At 39.3% G+C, this 20,534-nt stretch overlaps 2 protein-coding genes and 1 non-coding gene across 11 annotated transcripts in view; 1 reads left to right on the top strand and 2 right to left on the bottom strand.

The window, feature by feature from the left end:
* LOC103713473 (protein SPA1-RELATED 3-like) overlaps window positions 1–7,533 on the top strand; it is a 28,195-nt gene extending 20,662 nt beyond the window's left edge. For 6 of the 9 annotated variants that reach the window (XM_039116702.1, XM_017844373.3, XM_039116703.1 and 3 more), the window contains 4 exons: window positions 4,471–4,617; window positions 5,033–5,350; window positions 5,449–5,508; window positions 6,341–7,533. In XM_039116702.1, the coding sequence (XP_038972630.1) occupies window positions 4,471–4,617; window positions 5,033–5,350; window positions 5,449–5,508; window positions 6,341–6,532 (717 nt within the window). In that variant the 3' untranslated portion in view covers window positions 6,533–7,533. Of the gene's footprint in view, window positions 1–2,096; window positions 2,389–4,470; window positions 4,618–5,032; window positions 5,351–5,448; window positions 5,509–6,340 lie in introns of those variants that run through there. The other 3 variants (XR_003386857.2, XR_005507200.1, XR_003386858.2) reach the window with 2 other exon arrangements.
* A 214-nt stretch (window positions 7,534–7,747) lies between these two features.
* Window positions 7,748–12,318, bottom strand: LOC103713504 (mitogen-activated protein kinase kinase kinase 7-like). Its single transcript, XM_008800458.4, has 4 exons — window positions 12,110–12,318; window positions 9,537–11,501; window positions 8,444–8,664; window positions 7,748–8,324 (listed from the first exon to the last, which is right to left on the bottom strand). Exons 2-3 carry the CDS (start codon window positions 11,431–11,433, stop codon window positions 8,528–8,530), a joined length of 2,034 nt encoding a protein of 677 aa, XP_008798680.2. The 5' UTR covers window positions 11,434–11,501; window positions 12,110–12,318; the 3' UTR covers window positions 7,748–8,324; window positions 8,444–8,527.
* An 8,121-nt stretch (window positions 12,319–20,439) lies between these two features.
* LOC120104852 lies at window positions 20,440–20,534 on the bottom strand. Its single transcript, XR_005507208.1, has one exon. It is a non-coding gene; the product is annotated as a small nucleolar RNA snoR109 (small nucleolar RNA).

Here is a 20,534-nt window from a genome sequence, read left to right on the forward strand (position 1 = left end):
CTTCTTTCGGCTACTAAAACTACCCAGGATAGATGCAATCTGGCCACGTCCTCTGCTTCCACCAGAACCGGCGCCCGACTCGTAAAACGAGGGCCCAAATTGAGCCCAATGATTCGCCACCTCCTCCTACTACCACTTATCATTCAGGCTTGCCTGCATGGCAGCCTGGATCTGTGCCATCTCATCTGGATCCTCGACCTCCTCTGACTCTATAAAGTGATGGGAAGGTGGCTCTGCGGCTTGGCGTTCCTCCTCCGTCTTCTAGGCAATGCTCTCCTTAGCTGCTTTGATCCTAGTGAGGTTCTACCTCATCAGCAGACGGATCTCCGATGGGCAATCGGGGCACACATATACCTTATGGAAATTACCGACTAAGCGTTGCTTTAACCTGATTACCCCTCCATTAAAGCACTTACGACAATGATTGCACTGAAACTGGTGCTGTTCATTGAGCATCTTCCCATGCTCCCAGCCAATATCATGCTCTGGGGGTTGCCCTCTCCTTGATGGCTCCATTCCTACGAGGACATTAATTTATTTTTAAATTTTAAATTAATTTTAAATTATTTAATTATTTTAAATTTATCAAAAAAATTCTGCCTCCAAAATGACTTCTAAATTATGTGCAATTTACTACTATTTTTTTTTAATTTTTTAATTTTTTAATTTTTTATTAAAAAATAATTTATATTTTTTATTTTTAATTAAAATATACAATATATATATTCTAAAAAAATAATGTCACCATACGTATCGTCCATAGATCTACGACATATAAAAAATTCAAGACGAAATGGAAACATTGGGCATCATTTCCTATTTTTTGGCAATTTTTGACATTTTTTTTAAGCACATTAAAGGAAATATTAAAAAAATATAGGGGAAAGAAACCACACCTTAATTAGCCTTTGCTGATTTTTTTGGAAGGAAAACAACGCTCTCTCACCTTCTCAATATTTTTCACGCGGCCTCCGTAGGATCCCTGCTCGATCCGCCTTCCCTTTCTCTGTTGGATCCCTATTCTTTCCTTCCCTTCCTCAATATTTTTTGGACTAATTCCACCCTTTTCTTTCCTTCCTCAATTTTTTGGTTAATCCCTTCCCTTCCCTTCCCTTGCTTAGTAGTTCCCTTCCCTTTCCTTGCCTCGTCTCTGCTCCTCGTTCGGCTTTTGACCACAGCGCGTGTCAAAGTTGGTTTGCTCTTGTACTGGTGCGAATCAGTCCGGTTCGCACCGGTATGGGTATGTACCGGTGCGTACCGAGCCGGTATGCATTGGTTCAAGTACGGAACCTATCGGTTTGGAAACAATTTTATATGTTATATGGTACGGGCTGAACCGACCTGTTCCGGTCGGTTCAGCATACCTTGCATGTAGCCAAATTGTTTTTATGGGTTGTCAAGCTGCATGGGTTACCTAGTTCTCTATTGTCTAACAGGGATGTTAAGTTAGTTACTTTTGAAAGGTGCTTTGGAAATTATGTAGCGCTAGCTTGATGTTTTCCTCTGTATTCCACTTCTAAACTGATAGTCAAACCAAAACACTTAAATCTTTATTTGTGTGATTTGCTTAGATGTCTATTTGGAGACAAGAAGGGTAACTGGGAATTGGGGCTACCTACTGCTAAGTTTGGTTATAATAACTCTGTTCATAGGTCTACGGGTAAGAGCCCATTTCAGTGTGATTATAGATATCAACCCCGTACCTCTATTGATCTTGTTCCTTTGCTTCCCGATATTTGTGTTTTTAAACCTGCAGAAAATTTTGCCCAACACATGCATGACTTGCATATAGAGATTAGGTGCAAAATTGCAATGAGTAATGCTGATTATAAATTTGCTGCTGATGTGCATCGTAGGGCTAAGGAGTTTGATGTAATAGATAATATCATGGTTTGCATTGATCCCATACGTTTGTCTAAAATTTTCTTCATGAAATTGCATGCCCTAGCTATTGGCTCATTCCCCATTATTAGAAAACTTGGACCTTCTGCATATCTACTTGACTTACCTGATCATATGAATATTAATCTTGTTGTCAATGTGGAGGATTTATTACCTTACCGAGATACCTTTGAGCCTTCTGCTTTGCTATCTAGGGATCCTGCAGGTACTTCAGTTCCTAAGGCGCAGACGCTACATTTTTATCAGCAGAGAGATGAAATTGAAACAGTTTTGGATGATGTGATTGTTACTTCTTTTGGAGGAGGTTGCTATCATGATCTTATCCAAAGAAAAGGCAGCCCTTCATCTAATGCATCTTGCATTACAACGAACGAGTTTCGTGCCTTGGATCTGGAGCTTCTCGAGTGGTACTTGCAGTCAAACTCTTTGGAGTCGAGTTCTTTCGAACCCTGGAAGTATGACGAAGGACCGTCTAATAAGAAATAGGTGCACTTCTATTAAGCGGAAATATAGAAATTAGAAAATTTTATTTTATTTGAAAATTAAAATAATTTATTTTTATATGGACTCTAGGACTAAAATTTTATGAGAACTCTAGTATTCTATTTCTATGTGGACTGTTATTAGGGTTTTGGGTTGTCTAAATAAACCCATTACTGTGTTAATTAAGAATACAATTTATGTTATTGAAATTTGAGAATGTAGAATATTGAGTTGCCCTCTCCCTCTTCACTTCTCTTCCCTCTTCTCTCTCCTTTCTTTTGTCCTGTGTCATGATCTTATGTTCAAGTGTAAGCGCAGTGCATCAGTTCACATGTGCTCCTAGAATTATTAATATAGACTTCATAGAAACTTAAGAATTAAAATAATAGAGTCTGCTGGGTTGAGGTTTTATCAACATGTTCAAATCATCTCAGTATTAGTCTCACACCCCTTCTCTTTGTGATATCATGGCTGGATCTTCACCAAAATTGGGAGTTTACAACTTTGTACTTATTTTAGAGGATCATAAGATTAAGAGCAGAAAGCAATTGCAATGTTTAATATCGAAGAGAACTATTAAGCTTTGGGTCATAGTACATTTGTACCGATGTTGTACATGAATGCTTTCAGTCTTAATGTATCATCCCATTTCCATATAGCTGATAATCTTGTATTTTGGAGAGAAGCATATTAACATGTAAATAAAAGGCAACGTGTCGATGCAGGCCATTGGTATGCTGTCACTTGCATTCAGCACCAATCTATCTGGGCATGGCTGTTAGACCTGTCCGGTTAGAGTCAGTGCAAATTGAAAGAATCTGGATGGTTCAAGATTGAACCACATAGCTGATGTTTTTCTTTCTCCATATCCCTGTATATTCTTCTTCACTTCTCTTTTCTTGTTTTCCATGCTCTGGAATTTCCACACAATTAGGATCCAACCCGGATTGATGATAGAAATTAGGACTTATAATTTGTGTGGACATGAAGGATTCCAGTTCCATTCCTGTGTCTTTGTATGTAGCAGTTAACAATAGTCAACGAAAATTATTAGTAGTCGAAGCTGGGGCATATGGTTGAAAGCATATTCGTCACTTTGTACAGGAAACATACCAATGAGTGATGGTTTGAGAACATAAGAATGATGGTTATGTCACCTAAAAATCGCGGTGTCAGTGAAATAGGGAGTGTCAGGCAGTGACCATCATCATGTGCCATGCTGAAACCAAAGAGAAAAAGACTTAATAGTCCATCTTTAATTAAAATTGAAACAAAGGACTTGATAGGTGTTTTGATTGGCGCTGGTACTAGCACAGCATGAACTGGCACTTGCAACTCTCATTGTGTCATTAATGTTCATTTGAAAACATTGTATGCTTTTAATATGGGGAAAGAAAAAATAGTATTGACTTGTTTTTAGTTTGTGCCTTAAAGGTTTGCAAGAGTTATCTATTAAACTCATGCCAAATCTCTATTTACACAGTCATTTTCCATGTCTAATTTATATATCCAATGCAATAAATCTCCCAACTTATCAACTGGTGGTCCAAGCTGCTTCCTTCGCCGCACTACCTTGTGTAGGAATTTGGCACCATTTATTAGAGGATTGTTCGGCTGAGAGTTGTTTATAGAAAGTTCATAGGACAATGAATCATAATTTGATTCCTGAGTTTAACTCTCTCTCTCTCTGATGGCAAGCCTTGTAGACTAAGGTTAAGAGGTGAGTCTTTCTGAAACTTAATTCAGCTGCTATTTGTAATTTAGATGTTCATAAATCTTTCTCGATGAGGTGTGTCATTTCGGGCCATAAAACTTCAATGTTTTCTGTTTGTTTACTATATGCTCCATAGCTCAGGCTAGTGCTAAAACCTAAGATTGGAGATAAATTATAGTTTGTTCTCTTCTTGTGCCTCTTCTTCCTGCAGGTGACTTTTAATCAGAAGCACTATTTATCAGTCTTTAGTTATAAATTCAGCGTATATTGCCATAGAATTGAGTCTTGTCTATCAATCCCTTCTTGCTCTTCTTCTTTGACTAGGTTTTGTTTCAAGGTTATGTAATTTGATTGGCATGGTTGGTATGCAGTTATGGGATGCAAGCACCGGTCAAGGATTTGCACGGTTCATGGAACATCAAAAAAGAGCTTGGTCTGTCAATTTCTCACAAGTGGATCCAACTAAGCTTGCCAGTGGAAGTGATGACTGTTCTGTGAAACTTTGGAGCATTAATGAGGCATGTTTTCTGAATCAATCTCACATCCATAATTGGACAAATTTCAAGGACATTTTAAAAGTTATACTTATTTTAGAATAAATAACTTCTGAAACTAAAATGCAAATAAAGACAACTCCGGAGTAGTGCCTTTGACATTGCGGATCTCTATTAATTTTAACACCTATTTGACAACTTGCACTTGCCAATCCTGTTATGGCACCATTGTCCTATCTATTAAATGGCAAAGTGCATATATATAGATCATGCTATTAAACATGAAATTATAATGAGTTTGCAAACAAGCAAGGAGAAACAAATGTTATGTGGTATTACTTCAGTCATAAAATGATCTCATTTTTGTGCTTTATAAGTTAATAATTCATGATTTTCATGGTTGTTCCTTAATGCCAACCAATGTTTCTGTGAATGGCAGAAAAATTGCATTGACACGATCAGGAATGTGGCCAATGTATGCTGTGTCCAGTTCTCGTCACATTCCTCCCATTTGTTGGCTTTTGGTTCAGCTGACTACAAGATATATTGTTACGATCTACGGAATGCCAGAATCCCCTGGTGTACTCTGGCTGGACATGGAAAGGCTGTCAGCTATGTGAAATATTTAGACTCAGAAACACTTGTTTCTGCATCAACTGACAATACCCTTAAGCTTTGGGATCTTAACAGAACCAGCACCAGCGGGTTGTCAAATGGTGCTTGCACTCTGACCTTTAGCGGTCATACCAATGAAAAGGTTTGCAGCTTGCTAGATAGTTTCCATTTTTAACTTCCTATGATTCTGCATTAACTACTAGAGGTATAACTGACAGTTGTTATTTATGGTTCCTGCAGAACTTTGTAGGTTTATCAGTTTCTGATGGATATATAGCTTGTGGTTCGGAAACAAATGAAGTAAGTTTATTTACCATTTTCAAATGTCTGAAAATTTGAATTAAAGCCGTCACCATTTTTAGCTGTCTGTGGCTCATTGGCTATCTAGCTTTTATATGGCACCTCATCTTTTCATCCACTTCCTTCTGTTTGGTAGATAACTAGATATAGTTTCAATTTAAATGGTTAGACCTGCAAGATTCTTTCTTTTTTTGTTCAGAATTAATCTTCTAATCAGTTCTTTTAGTGACCAGGAAGTTCCAACCCAGATATGACTTTAGATCATGAAGACAATTTTGTGTATGCAGCAGCTTATTTAGCTTTATAGCTATAGGTGACTTGTTAGATATTTGTTTTGGAAAAATGTCTTGCATAAATGTTGTGCTTTTCACAGTCGCTGTATCTAATCATGTGGAAATAATAAACTTAGTTGACTCAATCATATCCCATCCCAATTCACAGTCTTAATACATTAAATCTATCAACCAGCAACTACAATAACAATCTGGTGATCTTATTATATTAGTCTTATTTCATTCTAAGAGAGATATATGGACCATAGGACAAGTATTGACCTGCAAGGAAATCTGTGCAAGAACCTCGTTTGCTGGTCAAGGTACTGCTCTGCACATCCACAACCGACCATGTAGATTGTCACTTACACTGAAGTAGCATTTTAGCACAGGCTGATGGGATGTTTTCCCAGGGAAATCCAGACAAGATTAAGGACTATAGAATTAATCTCTGTTTTGATCATCTGGACATGTGATTGATCCCTCACCACTTGTTATGTTGTTTTTAAATGCCTGAAAGAAATAGCTCCTTCTAAATGCTGTGTTGAATTTGTTTACAGGTTTACGCTTTCTATAAAACATTTCCCATGCCGATAACTTCCCACAAGTTTGGCTCCATTGATGCAATTACAGGGCAAGAGACAAGCGATGATAATGGACAGTTTGTCTCAAGCCTCTGCTGGAGAGGCAAGTCAAATATGGTTGTTGCTGCAAACTCCAGTGGTAGCATAAAGGTATTACAAATGGTTTGAGAGAAGAATTTATTGGTAATCTTAAGCAAGGGGGCACAGAGAGTTAACTGAGGAGGTAACCACTGAGCTACCAATCCAGAGGCTGGTGATGATTATTTCGATGAGTCAGAATTCATCCAGATTAAGTGGTGCAATGCTCAAAATTTCTTCACTTAGCAATATGCCATTTTGGCTCGGAATCAGATATCTAGGGTCTAAAGGTGACAGAAGATATGGTGAATTGTGCAGGTCTGCATTTTATCTTGTGGTATTAATCACCAAGATTCTCTGATTAATACCCATCAAGAATTGCTGCAGATTCTCTGAGCTGTTGTAGCTCTATCTTTGTTATTCACGGATAAAAAGGATCTGATTTCACAACCTGAGATCATAAGCATCCTTGTTAACCCGGCCATGGAATGGAATTCTCTCTCTACGTTGACTAGAGCCTTGTTTGCAAGGAGAAGAAGGTATGCTACAGGAAGCAGAAGATTGTATGCCAAGAATGGAAAAAAGTAGGATGACCTATTCAAACATGCATCCGGCAAGATGATATGCATATTGGAGTTCACTTCTTGCTTAATAATGAGAAAGCAGCGACCATCAGGACACCTAGTCTAGGAACTGAAACAGGATATATGTACAGGAATTCTGTTGAGGCTTTCAGGGTTGTATATCATTAATGTAATCAGTAGTGGTACCAAAAGAATATGTAATTAGTTTTTAGCATATGGTGTTAAGGGGCGTGTGCCACCCTGATTTGAAGGGGAGGAGGTGCACCAACGCAGGCTGTTGCCGACACGAGGAATATATATACATTGTGAACTATCGTGTGAAATAACCATTCTTTATTTTAACAAATGGGATTTGATGTAAATATTTTAAGTTAGTGTAATTTCTATTTGCATAGAGTGGTGTTTGGCTGTAACAAAAAATCAGATGGGTATGTACGGATGAAAGCTTTCTGTAGACAAAAATTATGATATACAAATTCAGGAAATCCAACAATCGTTATATGGGAATTGGTTTTTTGAATATAATTTTTAATTGCATGAATCATGATATTCTCTTGCCTTCCATCTCTCACATTATCCTTCTTCCAGAAAATGTTATGACAAGCAGATAGCCCCTGAAAGGCATCTATTATTGTCTCTTAAATGAGTTTTTTATAGAGATGATTTAAAAAAATATGATAAGAATCCTCAAAACAATATACTGGAATATTTGTTTTGAATGTTTTTTTTTTTTTTTTTCTGAATGTTATGGCAAGAAGCCTTGTGGAAAGCTCCTATGTTACATATCATTCTAGTTAATAAAACCAAAAAACGATTTTTAAATTCAGAACCTCCCAAATGAATCTTGTGCACGCCGAACTCCATTGGTTCAGCAGAGAAATCGAACAAATTTATAAGAGGCCTGGTTGCTTTTGCACCTTAGGCGAACTGCTTTTGTAAATGACCCAGCTGCTGAACTTGAACCATGAGTTCAAGCAGTCAACTATCTTGTTTGAGGAATCGTGTCGCCCTTAAATCTTTTGCTTTATCGCAAGTAACTGAGGCAAAGGATCTAAGAAGAAAATATAACCAGCTATGATCATGAATACATTTTTTGTACTACAGAAGAAAGCAGTCTATAGCGAACACCTGACAATGAAGAATAAAAAGTTCACCAGCTGCGAAAAGGAAATGCAACTCCAAAAGGACATGCAGCTGTTATGGTTTTCTTGATTTCCAAAAGGGCGATTTCACACTCATAAGATTATGCAGGATGAAAACTTGTGTGCTGCTCAATTAGTGCAGGCATGGGGCAGCACCTGTGACAAGAGACCGAAAAAAATGGATTACAAGATGCAGCATCATGACACACCCCCTATCATCATAGTACATCATGAATGGCAACTACAAGTCTGGTATACTGGATCCGAACATGTACCTGGTGTGCTGCTGACTGCAACTACCCCGTGCCAGTCTTTCTTTGAAAGAGCAATGAGCAGTTGGTCAATGTTACTGCTACTTCTCAATCTGAGACATGCCCGGATGTCCTCCGTCCGGGGCTAATTGCTATCGTTGGCATCTGGCTCTCAGAGCTCATCCGCAAACCGCGCCCACAACTTGGTTGCGGTGGCTTCACTATTTTCCCTTTTTGGTGCTGTCCTGAAGAGCTCAAAGCAAAACAATTGCTTAGCCATTGCCAGCAGTAACAAGAAGGAGAAAATTGTTCTTGTAAGGTCAGATTTAGAATTCAAAGCACTTCATTTTCTGAGTAAGTATAACAGAATAGTCTTCTTCCTTCTACCAGGAGATCATAATATCAGATAATTGCTCGGGAAATTGTTAGAGAGTGAAAAGTAAAAGATATTGTTGCAAATAAACAGAAACGACCTAAAGCAAGTAATATTATGCGTGGTACCGGAGATATAAACAATGAAAAATCCAAGATTTTCTGAACAAGAAGATTTTTAATTCAGCAAAAGACAAGTTTTTGCATGCTGGCTTTGCTATTCATAAATTCAACAGCAAAGAGAATTGACACATACTTGACCTTCTACAAGAGAACTTGCTTAAAAAATATGATTTGATTAATATCTTAATTAATTCCTTGTTTGATTTTGAACAGGCAAATGCTAAAGGCTTTATAATGAAACCTAGACTTTGAAGACTATTGCTTGTTAGAAAATTTTGCCTATTATCTGTTCTGTATAAAAAGATAAAACAATTTTACAGTCTGTCATCATGATTCAGTTAGAGGAAACAGCCCTGTGAATTAGTCTCCATCTGTTCAATACTACAAGATATACCAAAACATAAGAAAAATGTATCTGATTCCACGATGAATGACTGCCTCACTTGTAGCACCTAGAAGACTGTAATAACCAAAGTTCATTGTACCTATTTCAGAACATCAGAAGCTACATTACAAGTCCTCCGTTACTAAGACAAGTAATAAACTGTAGAGCTAAACTAGCAAAGAATCAGTTAAACAAAAAGAAAGTATCACTTAAAAACAAGAAAAGATTGTAGGTTACCAATTTGCCTGATGACCCTTCCATTGGCTTTCTTCGCTAATGTCTTCTTGTTGGAGTCAGGAGTCACCTGAGATAACAACCTCACGGAACCTATAGTGGGGGACAAGACATCTTCTGTGAGAATTGTACCGAATGCATTCTCATCTTCACAAATCGATGCCTCCTCGCTTCCCGATTCCGAACTTTTATCCTTGACATTAAGACTAGTTTTCTCCCTCTCTATAACCCTATAGGCATACATCTGAAAAGGAATTTCTGAGACCTGGATGGTTTCTTTTCTTGCCCAGTTTGTGAATCTCTTTGATAGACTCGTTTCAATATCAAAGTAATCCACTGGAGGTACCACTGGATCAGGCTGGTCATGATTGGGGTTCATAATTAGAAAGCGCTTGGTGTAACGGAGCACTCTACAAAGAGAAGAGAAGCTTGGCCGTTGAGAGGGATTGGCGTGCCAGCATCTTTTTGTTAGGCTGGTGAGATACTTTGGACATTGAAATGGAAACAGTGGCCTTTCACCCGCCCTTATGTTCTTGCTCATCTTATCCCCCTGAAGATGATTGTCTTCAAAAGGAATTTTTCCTGTCAGCAACTCGAAGCATATCATTCCAAAGCTATAAACATCTGCTTTCTCTGTGTACTTACTACTACCAGCTTCCCCTGACAGGTCCTGCTCTAAGAGAACCTCTGGGGCACACCAGATACATGAATTCATGGTAGCTGATTGGTTTGCTGAAACTTTTGACTTCTTCAAAGGTGACAGACCAAATCCAGTAATCTTTACATGCAAATAACCATCAGGAGAGTAACTCCTTGTCCTAACTAAGACATTGGAAGGGTTCAAGTCCCCATGGTGTATTTTTCTTGAATGCAGGTACTCCATTCCTCTTGCAATCTGAAGCATTACGTCCACTGCCACCAGCAGAGGGAAGGGGATTCTTCTCCTAGAGCTACAAATCTCTTTGATATGATCGGAGAGATCCTTGCTCATGAGATCCAAAACTAGAAATCCCTCTTTCTTCTCTTCATCGTAGAATGAGTACATACAATGCATCACATTTGGGTGGTTGATCGATGTCAAGAGAGAGATCTCATTCATTAGTGGCTCAATCTCTCCAATGACATGCTTCACAGCAAAACTCTCCCCCATCCACTGGACTTCCTTGTAGTTGCTTGACCCGAATCGCCTCTTCACTTGGTAGTAGTCCTGCGATCCCACAAGGACCGAGGTTGCGAAAAGCTTCCCTTTTGGACCCATCAGTAGCTCTGCGAGCCGCTGCTCTTGCTTTGTCATCAGTTTCAACCCTGAACTCCTCTTCTCCTCTATCATTTCAGATAAAATCCACCTATCCTCTTTCCATGCACTGTCCAACCTACTACACACGTCCTGTGAAACCAGGTACAATTTTCCAAACTTGTGCTGAAAGAGCTTCGGCTCCATCCACTCTCTCTCGTACTTCTTCGAGAACACCACCCTCTTCTTGTGGATCTCTTCATGATCTGACCCTGACATTTCTCCGACTCTCTCGATCGCCTCGAGCACAACAGGGATGCACCATAGCAAGTTGTGGAGATGGAATTCGACACAATCAGTGCTCTGACTGAGGGCAATTGCTTTCCCCCACCAGTCCTTGGGCTCGAGGCACTGCCTGATGTATTGCTCCCCCTCCCTGAAGATCCGGTGGAGCTCCTTGAAGGGTTGCTCGAGGGCCTTCCACTTGGTGACCTTCTCCTCGAATTTCAGGTGGTGCCGGATCTCATCGCCAATCCCCTCAAAGGCAGCATTGAAGGCATCCACCAGAAGGCAGCACTGGCGCCGGTTCATGTGTATCTCGTCCCGGAACACCATCAGAGCTTTGAGGCTTCCCAGGACTTCACCAATCTGCCGAAACTGCTCCATCCCCGGCTGCCAAAAGAAGTTCCGACCACAAGTTTTTCTTCGTTTGGACCTCTGGAATATCTCGGTAGCTAACCAGATATCAAGAAGATTGTTATAACCATCTTTTGATCAAACAAAATGACATGAAAGAAAAATCACAGATTTCTTTTTCCTCCGCAAATCTTGAATTCTCTATAAAAGAGAAGCCAGAAGCAGTATCAAGATTCACCAATACAAAATTCATAAAGAGAAGCGATCAAGAAAAGCATATATATTTTCGGAGAAGAAGATTTCTATTTGGAGAATCAAGCAGATTCTTCTTTCAGATTATTGGCCTCTAATGGACGCATGTTTTCTTTTAACATATTCGATATATTGATTTTATCAAAAATTAAAGAACCAGCCTCATGTCAGCCTTCAAAATCTATGCATCCGTAATCAGGAAAAGTTGAACATTTTAAACACAAAATCTCTTCAAAATCTATTAAAACCAGAATCAAGTTTTAGCCTTTGACCAACCAGAATCTTTCAACCGATCGCCCCAAGAACAAAGAATGAAGATTTGCTCAAAAAAACAATCATTTTTTTCAAGCAATATCAAATCAAGAAAATCATGACCCATAACCATTCAAGAAATCGAACAACGCCATTTTACGTTAACATACATCGATTGAAACATATGAATAGCTGCTCTTACCGATTCTTACGATCCGCGACGATTCCTGCAGAACCAAGCAATTGGATCGACCAATTCGTGGTCGGAGACAAGAATTGGATCCACAAGCGGGTTACGAAAGCAAGGGAACGTTTTCGAAGTGATGAGAATAAAGTAGAAGAAGAGGCGTTTCCAAAGACAAGGGAAGAGGGCTGATTTGGAAATTAGCGAAGAAGAAGAAGAAGAGAACCGGGGGGGGGGCGAGCGATGGATCCGATTCGCTTCCTGACGGCTTTCTTGAGGAATTGGGACGAGGAAGGGAAAAAGAGAGCCTCTTTTGGGGTGTATTTCCGCGTAATGGCATAATAATCATAATTAATGGAATAATTAAAGATGATTAATACGGGGATAATGGGAGTTCCCGCGAACCTTTTTGAATTACAGCTTGCCTTGGTGCCAACTACCAACCGCCTCCGGCCAGCCGATTCTCGGTCGGCCCCACCACGCCCCCCCCCCCCTGCTGCTGACGTGGCCATGAAACCGCCGCGTTCTCTTGGGTCTTCCCGCTGCTTCTCCAATTTCTCTTCTCGAGAAATATCCAACACGCCAGAGAGCCAGCTGGAAAAACCCAAATATTTTGAAATTGATAAATGGTACAAAATTATTAGTACATGCATTGTTTTTGTGAAAAAGAAAACAGTGATAGTAAGTTATGAAAAATTATTAAGTAGATACCTTTTTAGGTTTGAGGACCAAATCTCATAGTCTCATATGCAATAATGGCTACCCTTGTATTGCGCATACATATGAAATTCATCATCGTTAACATTATGTTGATTGTAGATTTGAATATTATTGTTTCGCAAACTTAATAAAATTTTGACTCAAAATTATCCTTTTGCTTTTGTAATAACAAAAGCGAGATAGTGTTAACAAGTTATGGAAAATCTTAAATTAGCATTAGCAATTGCAAAATAACAATAGGATTATTGTTTCGTTATTGAAGCTCCATACAGATAAAGTTTTTAAAGTTGAAATTTTAAATCTTGATTTTTTTTTCTTTATGAAGATCATATAGCACTAGTTATAAGTAAATACTATCATAACAATACTACTAACAAGAAATAATATTATTAACTTACAATTTGAACTAATTTAGTAATATTTTTTTTATTTTGAATTTATTAAATAATTCAAAAAATATTCAAGTTAAATATTTTTATTGCCTTCTCAACATGTACGGCAATTTCTGTTGAAGTCTCGCTATAATAAAGTTCACATATTTTATTGCTTAAATAAAATTTGAATATAAATTACGAATCTCAAACTTTTATAGCATATATTAAGAGGTTGTTTTGTAAGAGAGTGCTTTCTAAATGGGACATAAATGACAAGGATCTAATTGACTCTCTCTCCAACCAAAACAGTAAGACTCTCGTGCTTAATAATTGTTTAAAAGCGTTTTTATTACGAAAGAAAATGATGTCTCTGTTTCTCGTTTTCAATTTCTCGGTCATTTTAGCGGCTAAGTTTTCGTTTAATCTCACTCACGCGGGAGAAGGGAGAGAGGAACTGCCGAGGCCAATAGCTGCGGGGCATGCGGGCAATCGTAATGCGCCACGTGTACCGCGTTGAATAGGTCAGAATGTCGTGCGTCCGAGTTCGTTGGCGTGTGACCGGCCCTCACCGTCACGACAAGCTGTCCACTTCCGCTGCTGGGTCCCACATTCCATCACCCAAAAACCCTTGGGTGTTTTCTTTGGTTCACTCGCTCCCGGTCGAACTATACCCAATGCCTTTTAAATTACGAAAATGGCCTCATGCAAGTTAGTAATTTTCGTAAAATATGAGGCCACTCTCGGAGGACTGGGGGCGTTAGTGCGTGGACGGTTTGTCAGAAAAATAAAATAAAGTAAATCCGAAACGTAGCCGCGGATAAGTCAATCGGTCCGGCCCACCGCACTCCTAAAAGATAATGAGCCGGTTTTCTATTTTTTATTTTTTATGTTACAGAAGTAGCAGGCAAACCTGAAACAAAATTAAAGTCTCAAAAACTGAACTCCCTACATCTAGTCACACAACACACACATACATACATACAGACATACATACATACATACATATATATATATATATAATATATACACACACACATATATATATATACACACACATACATACACACATATATACACACATATATACATATATATATATATATATATTATATATATACACACACACATACATATATATATATATATATATATATATATATATATATATATATATATATATATATATATATATATATATATATATATATATATATATATATCAAAATTAGATGTCCAAGCCTGTTTGTTATATGATTAGCCTCACTATAGACATGAGTTATCTCGAGGAAGCAAATAGCCTGTAGATTTTGCTGAAGATGCAGTATGTTTTTGAGGCATCTTCAAGTGGGGGGTTTTGAAATGAATGACTGCCTCTCGAAGTTCTGCCCTTGCCCCGACCAACTACGACGCCATCGGCACTGAACAATTATTAAGTCAAAAAGCCACAGCTCGCAGCAAAGCACCCTGCTCATGTCTAAATAATAAAAGCAGCAACTGATTGAGAATTAGAGAGGGAACCATAATCAAAACTAACCTTAACAACCCTAGGGGGAGGGGGTGTCATAAGGCCAAATAAGGTCTATTTGATTTGACATTAAAGATGGATCTGAAGTGAAGTTATTTTGAGAAACATAAAACCAACCTCACCAGCTGACCAGGCTTGATGAAATGAGATGCTCAAACAACCAGCAAATCCTGGCCTTCCGTAAAAGCCACAATATATGAAGCATTAGAGCCTTAATGCTTCTCTCGACCAAGGCACTGTGAGGATATTAGAAGTGCCGGCAAAGAGGCAGGTTAAATCAAACTCACACAGAATTGAGGCATGTTCCACATCTTTCTGATTATTGGGACAGATCACGATAAATAAAGTCTGGGCGTATAATTCCTCGAGCAACAAGAAGTTGCTTGCATGGGAGTTTCAACCAAAACCACTTCCCATCAAGTTTCCACAGCCACTTAAAGGATTGAGAAGTACCTGCATGCATGGGAGGGCTTAAGTAGAATATGCTGCATATCCTGGATGGATACCAGATCAAATCCAGTGGTATAGCAGCGTAGGTGATCAGCCCAAGCTCCTTGCGCAATGGGAATATTTGAGATGAGGGTCATCATTTCAGGTGGAAACAGATTTGATAAAGCTCGAAAAAATTCCATGTCCGGTTTGGTTGAATGTATGCTGCCACCGGTACATCAGTCAGCTCAAGGTCTATGTTAAAAAATGTAGACCAAGAATTCAATGGAATGGGAGACAGCCACGGGCCATGCATTGTGCCATCAAATTTATATTTTGATCTTGCTATGTGAGCCCATAAAGAATAAGGGTGTAGTACCACATATGCTGCCATGCATCTTAGAAAACATAGCTTGCTGCTTAACCATCAAAGATTTAAGCCCCAATCCCCCCTGATTTTTTTGGAGCGCACGCAGTTTGCCAAGAAATCAGATGCAGCTTTTTCTACCCTCTATAATGTCCCTACAGAAAATCTCTGAAATTCTTCTCTAGTTTGTGTAGTACTACTGTCGACGTGGGTATAGATGACATGGTATAGTTTGATATGGAGGCTAAGACTGATTGCAACAAGGTTGCTCTCCGTGTTAGGGAGGGAGCCTTCCAACTTGTGTAGTACCACTAGAGGAGGAGGATTTCCCGACTTTTCCGCCGATGCTATAAAACAGCGTCGCTAATTTAGTCACTGCACCAAATTTTACCAATGCTGGTGAATAGCGTTGGTATATTATGACGCTTAAAAACATCGAAAGTAGAAAGAGAGCTACGATGATGCTTATAAGCATTGTTAGAAGCCTAATCTAACATGATGCTTTTTAAAAGCGTTGTTAGAAACCTTAGTGCACTAAGGCGACGCTTTAGAAAGCGCCGTCGGAAACCATAATGTGCTAAGGCAATGCTTTAGGAAGCGTTGTCGGAAACCTAATCATCTCGGAGCCTAATTTCATCCAAAACTATGCTCTCTAAAGCGTCATCAGAGGCTAATCGCGCCCCCCTTCCACCCCCTCCCCACCATAAATCCCAAATCGTCCCATCTACTATATTCGAGGTAAGAGCCCTTCTACTAATTAATATAGTCTTTACGAAGGAACAAACATCCAACTTGTGGTCTCTTATCATATTTTTTTACATAATTTACAGAGGGGCGGCATTTAGCTGCATCCTTGCAGTTCCATGAGAGGAGCTTCATGACTAGTAGAGGCTTGAGCCAGGCACCTCCCTGGTTGTTTCCTTGTTAGGGTTATTCACATTAATAGACTCCTCTCTCCCTCCCGAGGTCAACCCTCCCTCAACCCAGTAATAGTAGGCCCTCCCATTGAACCCACCCCAAAAACCATTTGCAATTGCCCAAAATGAGTAGTATGGGAGTTAGAGGCGTTACCGTTAGGGACCTGGCCCTATGGCTGCATCGGCTGACAATATCGGTGGCTTGTAGTGTAGGAGCAACCTAAATTTTATGCCCATCGTTTAGGGCCGTTGGTTTTGATTGTTGCTTGGATTTATGAACTTCTTCGTGGTCCTCCATTTGATCTGTAGCGACCAGTAGAGACAGTTCGCACCTTAAATGAGAGAGGCTGATCAGGTTCATGCTCCAGCTCTTCTACGACCAAGACTTTAGGTTTTGGTGGAGATTCAAAACCCCCATTCAGTGACTTCGGAGGCGATCGTTTACATTTCAACTCCGGAACCAGTACTTTGGATGGTAAACTAGCTGCCAATGAAGGCCCTACTTCCATAGATCGAAGCTCAGATGCCACTTAAGGTTCAGGTGTGTCAAGTGGGGCAAAACGAGATCCTCTTCTGTTTGTTCCCTACTTTGGAAGCACACGGGATGGGAATGAATGGATTGGCTTCTTAGGAGTGGGTCAACCTATCGGCTTAGTCAACTATGTGGAAGTACTTACCAGCCGCCTTCCACAGAAGTAACACAAGTTTGGCAGATTCTCATACATAAATTCTTGCCATGTCTCCTGATCCTTCACCTTAATTATGGTTCGTGGACAGATATGAGCAAATCTAGCCCTTGCCGCTGCTGCCATCTGGTCAGCAAGGAACCTCGGCATACCAGCTATGGAGGCTATACAGAGGATTTTCTCCTCCTCCCACAGTTTTAGTAGGGAGACTTGTCATTCGCAACCAAACCAAAGCATGCCGCATGGTATCCCTTCCTGGCATGAAATGAGGGCACCATTTTTCTAGGGCAAGAAGCTGGCCAGCGATGAAACAAGGTTCCCGAGCCAAAACCTTGTCTCGAGTTTCCTTCAATGGAAGCTCAAAACACAAAGGAACCTTCTGAGAGCGGCATGGCCTGGAAATCGACCTCTGGAAGCCTCGACCAAGAACCTTAAGTACCGATGAGTAAGCTGGTTCGACCTCGGCATCGGAAAAAGCTACCACCTCCGTGAACCGCTCCTCCCAATGAAAGCGATGAGCACCTTGCGACCAAGAACGGCCATGTTCAACAGAAGAAGGGCTAGGACGATCGTTAGCTCATCTAGGAGGCGACGTCGAAGCCTCCGGCGCTGGCAAATCCGAAGTTGCTGCACCCATCCCTTTGATTCCCATTGGTACACTAGTGGAATCAAGGTCCATAGTGGTGGTCCTCGAGCCCTCTCCATGGCCCTTCGAGGAGGACGACAAAACCCAAGTCTTTTTCCCTTTTTCAGACATGTCGCTCTCTAACTACCTTCTGTTGTATTTGTTCTCCACAAGCACATCAGATTACCAGGCAGACCTTCCATTTGCTTGAGTTGCAGACAATTACAATGGTCGATGTGTGTTTTGTTGCTATAAAAATCATTTTAATCATATTATCCATAGTCAAGTGACAAATCTATTCAAATCTAATCACAAACACCATAATCGGCCCGTGGTGCTCCAATAAATCCATGATGTAGTGCCCTTAGTTCATATAAATTCACTACCAGAAAACACGCGTATAGTGACGGAGATTCCCGTCACTATACCGTGTTTCCGGTTACTAATACGCAATTTGTGACCGGAGCTCCCGTCACGAAATTAGTTACAAAAACACGCGTCACTAAATTCTCAATGACGGCGGCGATTCCCGTCACTAAACTCCATAACAGAACCGCCGTCACTAAGCCGTTACAAATCCAAAAATTAAATATTTAAGAAATTATGTATTTCCCGTCACTAATCAGTCATTAAGTTAGTGACGAAGATAACTTGGTCACTGATTTTGTCACAGAATTCGGTCACAAATTTGGTCACTGATTTGTCACAACCTTCAGTGATAGATTTAGTCGTCACAGACATGGTCACAAATTTTGTCACTAAATTTGTCACTAATTCCGTTACTGACTTACTGAGCAAAATCAATTTTTAGAAGCCAAAATCCTGTCACTAAGTTTATATTAGCTCGTCACAATACTTGGTAAACAATTCATTAACTAAATTTGGTCACTGGTCACATTCCAATAATCTGGTACATTTGGTACATTGATTGGCTCATAATAAAAGAAAAATACAAGCTAGAGCCTTATCCAGTCATATGCATAAACAAAACAATGGAAGTGTTCTGCTGAAAGCTTTTCATTCAGCATCTCTCTTTCCAGAATACAAGAGACATATATAAATGTCGTCAGTATATGATTCCAATGGACTGACATAAATGACTTCAACTCTGTCAACCGGGAAGGAGTCGGAATAAGAACTTGTACTCGTTCAGATAGAAAGCCAGCAGTATGCTTTGACCCTTTGCTTTTGCATTGCCCCTTGTTGTTTCCTTTAACCTGTTTCATTCCATTCATCAGAGGGGCAAAAAAAAAAAAACAGAGAGAGAGAGAGCATTGCCCCTTTTTGTTTCCCTTAAACTGTTTCCTTTAGCAAAGTATATCCCATCTGAAGTTAAAAAGAAAGCATTACAATTCAGTTCATAGTTACTTACAGAAATATAAAAACATGAGCAAAAGTTAAGAGTGACATTAGATGAGGGCATACCTGAGAAGCTGAAATTATTAACCGAAATTACAATAACCAATGACAACATCCATAGTCAAAGCAAAACTAAAAAAAGTCCCAAACTATAACAACATCCATATTTAAACCAAAACCAAAAGGGAGTATCCCATGATCATGATTCATCTCACTATGAATTGGATTCAATATTGGCCGAGCATTGAGTTGATTGAGTTTCATTGTAGAAACTTGAGTTTATGACATCTTCTACAATCTCATCTAACTCGGTCTTGTGGTCCTTTTGCAGGTTGCAGAGAGAGCGTTATTTTTATGGAACAATGATCATATTGAAAACTTAATCAAACAAAACTGTAAGGCGATTTTACCAATTATCTTTCCTGCTTTGGAGAGAAATACAAAGTCTCACTGGAACCAAGCTGTTCAGAGCCTCACGCTAAATGTTCGTAAGATATTTTCTGATCATGATCCTGGGCTATTCATGGAGTGCTTGAAGAAGTTTGAAGAAGATGAATCTAAAGAAAAGGAGATTAAGTCAAAACGTGAAGTTGTATGGAAGCGCCTAGAAGAAATTGCCGCTTCGAACGCTGCAAGTAATGAGGCTGTTCAATCCAAAATACAAGAATTTGCTACAGTACAAGACTTTGTGTCGTTTCGATCCTGAGATTGAAAGCCCAATCCAAAATACCAGGACCATATGTTTTCAATCTTTATGATGATCAGCAACAGGGTAAAGACATATCTATCACCTACTTAAAATATTTATAAAGCTCTTTCTACAGTAATTAAGCTCTGCAACCTCATTCTAATTTGATGGTAAAATTGAATATGTTAAGTTACTATTGATTTTCTGGAGACATAAATTAACAGTTGAAAAATATCCATTATTGTTTGGGTGGCATATCAGCCATAATCCCAGATCAAACTGGTTGCACTTAGGTGTGAAGTCCAAAACATAGGAGGGCCAAAAAGTTTCATAGCAATACACAACCAAAAAAGTAATTAGAGAGATTATAGAGAATAGCATGGAACAATAGAGCGACAGATTAAAAGAAAATAAGACTCAGATGTAGGCATTGATGACACAATCTGCAGCAATTAAAAAGCAGCTTGCCTGAATAATGGCCGAGATATCATCACTTTGAAAAATTAATAAAAACATTAAAAAATCAAAGAAAATAGATAGCTCTTGATGTGTGAGAAGGTCCTCTAAAAATGGCTAACACATGCACCATCTCCTTCTTCTGCCCTTCTCACAAAAAATAAAAAAGAATAAAATAGGAAGCTACATTTTAAGAACAAATTAATGTGGGAAGCTTGGTAAGCGGGTTGCCAACAATAAGGAGAGCAAGCCGACCAGTTTTCTTCCCTCTTCTCTTTATTCATATAGCTACAGCCA

Source organism: Phoenix dactylifera, unplaced genomic scaffold, assembly GCF_009389715.1.
Source record: "Phoenix dactylifera cultivar Barhee BC4 unplaced genomic scaffold, palm_55x_up_171113_PBpolish2nd_filt_p 000121F, whole genome shotgun sequence".
Taxonomy (NCBI): Eukaryota; Viridiplantae; Streptophyta; class Magnoliopsida; order Arecales; family Arecaceae; genus Phoenix; species Phoenix dactylifera.

Coding starts and splice junctions, on each gene's coding strand:
- LOC103713504 (XM_008800458.4), bottom strand. CDS start 11,433: ATGGAGCAGTTTCGGCAGATTGGTGAAGTCCTGGGAAGCCTCAAAGCT. Junction 8,665..9,536: donor AAGGGTCATCAGGCAAATTG/GTAACCTACAAT, acceptor TGAGCTCTTCAG/GACAGCACCAAAAAGGGAAA.